The 7281-nt window shown below is 37.1% G+C and overlaps 1 protein-coding gene across 1 annotated transcript in view; it reads left to right on the forward strand.

The window, feature by feature from the left end:
- Positions 1 to 7281, forward strand: part of CFAP47 (cilia and flagella associated protein 47) — a 492482-nt gene that overhangs the window by 390350 nt on the left and 94851 nt on the right. Inside the window, 2 exon segments of the mRNA XM_077760783.1 lie at positions 2364 to 2524; positions 6003 to 6009. Of these exon segments, the coding sequence (XP_077616909.1) occupies positions 2364 to 2524; positions 6003 to 6009 (168 nt within the window).

Consider the following 7281-nt stretch of genomic DNA (forward strand, 5'->3'; position numbering starts at 1 on the left):
TCCTTTGGGACTTCCTCTTTTATCTAATTTATCCACACACCAACCTTAGCTAGCAAAAACAGTTTATTGCCAAGTATTAATTGAATGAACTTCTGGAAATACAGTATATATCATTTATGTGTAGGCATCTAAAGAAGATATTTTTTAAAACAAAGTTAAAGAGTTTACTTCTCTAAGAGGTTACAATAACTTTTAACCATTAGGGAAACACTAGTGTAGATTTCTATCCCTCTCTTGTAAATATAGTTGAACTGACACACACAAATGAGTAGCTGCTTAATCTAAAGTCTACAAATGGCAGTTCTTATATGATAAATTTGAACTATTTCATATCATTTGTCTCTGTTGAACTGAAGGAAGTGGCTATAGTTCATTTTTCGTTTCATTTGTTTCGGGTTTGGATCCATGTGAAGAGGCCTGCCTTGTAAAAATCTAACTTCACTCTAGGGTTGTTTGTGCAGATTTTTGAATCTGAGGTTTCTTTGCCTAGGGCTTCACAACTGTAAATTGCAGGAACTCTTATTATGCTACCAGAATGTCTAAATGAGATTGTGTTACAGTGTAACAGAATGAGAGCAACAGTAGTAGGCTGCAAACCTGGGAATCAGACCTTCTCTTAGATCAGACTGACGTTCTTAGATTTTCTTTCTTGGTTTTCAGTTGTTTTAGTTTTATTTTCAAATAGTTGCTGTTATTTCATTCACACTTGATCATGTGACTTGCTGTATCTGAAGGTCAAAATAGCAAAAATGAAAGAAGACTTAGTCAGACTGGTTTGATTACACAGTATGAATCTATGGTTCATGTAGCCCGTGTCTATGAAAACTTTGTTGATTCTTAGCAGGTTCCGTTGTCCTTGAGCTCTGCTCAGTGTCTAAGCCAGATTTGCTGTCCTTTACTTCCACTTGCTTTATCTTTCAGAAACATTGAAATCAGATTTTTAAAGGGTTAGCTGTGTCTTCTTTCAAGAAAGTTAGAGATAAAGATGGGCTAAATATGTCACTTTCTTTTTGTAATGCACATGGTCATTCAGATACTCTTTAATTTCCCCTCCCTGAACCGAAAGGGATAGTTTAAGCAATGCCAGAGCAGTTTGTGGATACTAGTGTTCAGTAATGGTGGGATGTGGTTTAATTTAGAAGCTCCAGTATTGGAGACCACGTGGCAAACCACGAACACATCGCCTCCTTGTTTTTGTAGTCTCGTTCATTCCCAGTGGTTTAAAGTAATGTTATTTCTGTCCTTCAGGATTGATTTTTATCACGTAACCAAAAGATATAAGTAATTTATGTAAAACAGTTGTTAATGTAATTGAACCCTGATGCTTGATTCCAGTCATTCAATTGTGTAGTCAAGTCAGGACATCATAAGTAAAAACATAGTACACTTGTATTCTGCTAGTAGAATGTCTAACCAGAAGCAATGCAGTCATCTGAAGATATATGCAGGTACAACTTCCCTTTAATCTCTCCTATGCAAAGATAGCATTTTATGGATTTACTGTCATCACCTATCCTAGTTTGAAACAATCTTAAAAGTTTCCCTCTTTCATTGGAATTTAGGCTTGATCACATCTATGCAGTTTAAGACATTATAAACTAGGTTATTTTTTGTTGGTTTTTATTTAGTGACCTCTATTCATCTGTAACGTTAGCACAGTGTTCAGTGCAGAGAACTGAGTCAGAGCCTGCTGTATTCTTGGGACTTTTATTCTAAATGAACACAAAGGGAACATTTTCAAACAGTGCTTTGCAGACTTATGAAACCCAGATAAGAACAGTGGCTACATGCAATCTCCTTCACATAATTTTTGAGCTCTTCACCCCTATCTTGTACTAAGAGAATGTACACTGTAATAGATGGTGGGGATAAATTATATGTCATGCAATGTGCACACTTCTTTTTAACGGGGCTTCAATATGTGCCTCACCATCTTTGCCTTCATGTGATAACTATCTGAATTTCACTTGAAATTCACCCTAATACTTTGGAAACTTCATACAGTATTTAGTATCTGGTTTGCTAGACAAATTGATTTTTGTAAAAAACCTTGAGCAGAAATGCAAGGTTTTCATTAAGATTTATCTTTTATGTTGCTATAAATAAACTTTTATGCCTAGAAATATGCTTAATATTTGAGTATGGGTCTTTTGCCGCCTTTTTTTAGGGTGGAAGTATACTAATATTTCAGTAAAATCAAAAAGAATTTGGAAAAGAAAGGAAAAATATAACTGCATATGAAATATTAACAACAAAATGTCTCTTATCTGCCACGATTTTTATGCATGTTACACTTAGTAAGTGTTGCAAATGAAATGTACATGATTAGGATATATATGTCATGAATGTTTATCTTTTAACAGTTTGCAGAATGGAGATTCTGCCTGTCTGGAATAGGACTATTCCCCAAGCCTATGGACTTGAAAAGAATGACCGCATACCTCCGTCTTCAATCGTCTGTCGTTATAAATTTCCAAAATCCCACCAAGGAGGATGTTCTAATCGATATCATACTAACAAGTAAGTATTTGTTTTTATATTTTACATATGTTATTTCGTAATTATTAGTGAGATCTATTTTATCACAGAACCAAAGCATTTTAAAGATAACGGACACTTCAGAAATCCATTAGCTGTTTCAACACCATTATCCTGTAAACGAGAAAACAAGATGTGCGAGATGAAGTGTCTTGGCTGAAATCACAACTTATAAATCAGAGCCAGAATCAGAAATTAGAAATCTAATTTCACCTGGGTGGCTCCGTCGGTTAAGCATTGACTTAGGCTCAGGTCATGATCTCAAAGCGTGTGAGCTCTAGCCCCATGTCAGGCTCTGTGGTAACACCTCAGAGCCTGGAGCCTGGCTCTTTCTCCTTCAAAAATAAATAAACATTTTTAAAAAATTTAATTAGGAATCTGTGTACCAAGTCAAGTTCTTCCAATTTTATCTGTAAAGCCAAATATGTAAATTAGTATATCTGTAAGATTTTTTGACATGACTCAACTATGCCAATGTTTATTCCTTCAGTTTTTAGAAATTCTAGTATTCTGATTTTGTTTCGTTTCCCTCTTTTCTTCCTTTGAGAAATTTTAATTTCCATATAGTTAACATACAGTGTTCTATTAGTTTCATACGTACAAGATAGTGATTCAGTAATTTCATATATCATCATATAAACATAGGGGTGCATGCATCCCTTTGAATTAGTGGTTTTGTATTTTTTTGGTAAATACCCAGTAGTGCAATTATAGTGGATCATAGGGTAGTTCTATTTTTAACTTTTTGAGGAATCTTCACACTGTTTTCCACAATGGACACACACTCTTTGCTTTATATATAGCATATTTATAATTTTTAATGAAATTCTGGTTCTAACAAAACTTGGCTTTATTTTTTCATATCATATTAAAGATACATATTTTTAAATTAGATCGTGTAGAGTTTCTGTTCACTTTTTATTAAAAGACCAAATAATGAGGGTCTGAAATCAAAACCAACCCATTATGAGTTTTCTGAACCACATTTAAAATATAATACTGGGCATTACTAATTTTATCTTTTCAAATATTATTACTACATCTACTAAAACTACTACTGCTGCCACACCTCATTTTATATAGCTCAATTGTTTGGCCAAAAGGAACGCATACATGTTAAGGTTGTTGATATAAATAACCAACTTGCTCTCCAAGATGGTTATACTGTTGCAATTCGTGCTCCTATGAGGAGTCTATTACAGACCTTACCTCTTTTCCTGAACCTTGTAAACTCTGACTAGTAGCATTCTCCTTAATCTCCATCAGTCTGATTGAGGCAAATTGTATTTATCATGAATGCAAATTACTATGTTTTTTATTTTTTCTGAAATTTTTTAATGTTTATTATTTTTGAGAGTGAGAAAGAGCAAGCAGAGGAGGGGCAGAGAGAGAGGGAGATACAGAATAGGAAGCAGGCTCCAGGCTCTGAGCTGTCAGCACAGAGCCCGACACAGGGCTCAAACCCATAAACTGCGAGATCATGACCTGAGCTGAAGTCCAACACTTGACTGACTGAGCCACCCAGGTGCCCCCTAAATGACTATTTTTGTATTAATACTGAAGCTTAGCACTATTGTTGACTTGTTGAAGTTTTTGTCTTTCCTGATCACCTCCTCTTGCTCTTGGTATGAAATAATCAAGTAAAAGTTAAGAACATACTGTCATCCAACGTACAATTCCCTTGTGTAGACTTTGACTGTGATGAGGAGAGACTTGCCAGTATTAGTAAAAGGTGGTTGTAGGGGCACCTGAGTGGCTCAGTCAGTTAAGCATCTATCTTCAGCTAAGGTCATGATCTTGAAGTTTGCGAGTTCAAGCCCCGCATGGGGCTCTCTCTGCTGTCCGTGTGGAGCTACTTCAGATTTTCTCTCTCCCTGTCTGCCCCTCCTGCCCATGTTCTCTCTCTCTCTCTCTCTCAAATATAACTAAACATTTGTTTAAGTTTCCTTTAAAATAAAAGTTGATTGTAGACTCAAGGAAATCAGCATTTTACTATGGAAAACACGAGCATATGTATAGGCAGAAAAAGGAAGACAGGATTAAGAAGTTAAACCTGTAAAGGAGGTAGGGCTTAACTGATGGGTATGGCTCTGGGAGCACTGGGATCAGACGGGAAGTGAAAGGAGGAGCCGAGAAGAGGAGGGGCATTTNCGCCCCCAGGAGGGGCATTTCTACCTTTGGACAGGTGGAGATAGAGTAAAACAAACGTGACTGTAGATAAATTGTTAGGGCGCTAGAGGGGCTTTGGAATTAAATGCAGTTACATTTATATTTTTATCTGCTGGCAAGAGGCAGAAGGAGATTTGAAGAGTGGCTCAGTGATTGGAAGTAATTGCTGGAAGGAATGAAGGACGGAGCTGATAAAAATTAAAATATAAAAGGTATTTGGTTGGGATTAGAAACTACACATTTAAGGAGGCACCAAGAAAATACATGTTTGTGAGTTTTGTACCCCTTCTGGGACTCAGAATTCCCGGTGTGGGAACAATACACAAGGCTGATAAATGGATCTGTCCAAGAAGAGGCATTTTCAAGGCAGTTGCAGGCAAATCACTTCAGAAGGATACGAATGTTATAAAAACATATCGGATCAAGATTGTTAACATTAAAAATAAATTATGTGGGGGCGCCTGTGTGGCTCAGTCGGTTAAGCGTCTAACTTCAGGTCATGATCTCGCAGTTCATGAGTTCGAGCCCCACATCGGGCTCTGGGCTGACAGCTCAGAGCCTGGAGCCTGCTTCACATTCTGTGTCTTCCTCGCTCTGTCCCTCCCTCGCTCAGGCTCTGGCTGTCTCTCTCTCAAAAATAAACATTAAAAAAATTTTAATAAATTGTGATAATTTGTGGCTTCTTAATTTTCTTTAATTGGTCTGAAATACTTTTGATATATAACAGGAAAAAAGAGTAAGCTTCACAGTGAAAGACTTATTAGTCTTTTGTATTTTTTTAAATAAGTATTTATTTATTTTGAGAGAGAGAGCAAGAATGTGAGCTGAAGAAAGGCAGTGAGAGAGGGAGAGAATTCCAAGTAGGCTCTGCATTGTCAGCACAAAGCCCGATGCACGGCTCAAACCCACGAACCATGAGATCGCAGCCTGAGCCAAAGCCAAGGGTCAGATGTTCAACCAGCTGAGCCACCCAGGAACCCCAGTCTTTGGTCTTTTAAAACCATCTTTTTTAAATAAACTCACTCTTCCTTGAGTAAATGTTTAGACCCTCAGATTCTCCCCCATCCTTCAGCCTGAGGAGACCAGGGGCCAAGAATGACACTAACCTCTGATATCTTTCCTTCTTTGGCTTTGTCCCTTTCCTTTATGAAAATATTTCTCCTTTCCTTTTTGTCATTTCTGAAGTCTCTCTCTCTCTTTCTCTCTCTCTCTCTCTCTCTCTCCCCCCCTCCTTCTCTCCCTCTCCCTCGCCCTTTCCCTCTTCCTCCCTCTCNGTGGGTTCTGTTTTTTTCTAGCCAGCATGTTTGTGTCTTATATTCATTTTCCTTGGTGACTGGGCCTCATAATTTGGCCTGAATTGTTGAAGGACCACAAGAAAACACGACTGACAATAAGGATAAAAATATTTAACATGTATGCCAAATATACTAATTTAAAAAGGTGCTATTAAGATCTTCTAATTTAAATATTTGCAAATACTAAAATTATTTCCTGAAAGGACTATGCAATCCCTTGCTATCTTTCAAAAGAAGAGATCATTGTTTCTGCAGATGCTACAGAATTCACAGACTCCCCTTCTGGAAGTTGGGAGCAACTCCTAACACCAAGTTGGTGGTTGCTGAGTGAGAGAAGACTCACAGTATTTCAGATCCTGCATTCCTGATTTCTTTTTCCATAGAAAGATAGACAGATAGATATAATAGATATGTAAGATATATTGGAAAAGATATCTTTCAAAATGCACTATTTTTCCAAGAAGGCAATGTTTTTAGAGTTGCAAACTCATTCTCAAACTTTGTGGTGCCAATTGTCTAATGCCTATTCTTCTGCTGATATTTTAGCTGTTTCCATTTTAATAACTTATTTTAGAAATGCTGCCCTTTGACATTTAGGAATTTTAAATTCTATTTCATTAAATTCTATTTAATTCTTTAATTCTATTGGGTGTTGTCTCTAAGCTTTTCTAAAAAAGTGTTTAAAGTTTATTTATTTTTGAGAGAGAGAGAGAGAGAGAGTGCAAATGGAGAAGGGGAAGACAGAAAGGGAAACACAGAATCCGAAGCAGGCTCCTGGCCCTGAGCTGTCAGCACAGAACCTGACATGGGGCTCAAACTCATAGACTGTGAGATCATGACCTGAGCCGAAGGTGGATGCTTAACCAACTAAGCCACCCAAGCACCCTATCTCTAAGCTTTTTCAGTTGAACATTACACAAGGCAAGGTGTTAGAAAAGCTTATATTTCAGGAGTCTATTCATATCTTACTTCATGCAACCTGTAAATGGTGGAAGAGATAGGGAGGCTAGAGAGGAGATGGCCTACACGCTAAGAGAATAGTAGAAATGTCTCCAAAACATACCGTTAATGAGTCCCATGAGGAGCAGGATACTAGTTCACAAAAGCTTCAAATAACCTAGGGCACTCACATTTGTTATACACTCACTTTGTACCACACTTGAGCTCTGTAAATGTGACTTAAAGCGTGTAAGTAGTACTGATAGGCAAAATGGTAAATAAATTTACAATTTTACCATATGTTACAAAAATCCTCTTCATAGGGGTTATAACATGCTAT

This window comes from Crocuta crocuta, unplaced genomic scaffold (genome assembly GCF_008692635.1).
Source record: "Crocuta crocuta isolate KB4526 unplaced genomic scaffold, BGI_CrCroc_1.0 scaffold696, whole genome shotgun sequence".
In the NCBI taxonomy this organism is placed as follows: Eukaryota; Metazoa; Chordata; class Mammalia; order Carnivora; family Hyaenidae; genus Crocuta; species Crocuta crocuta.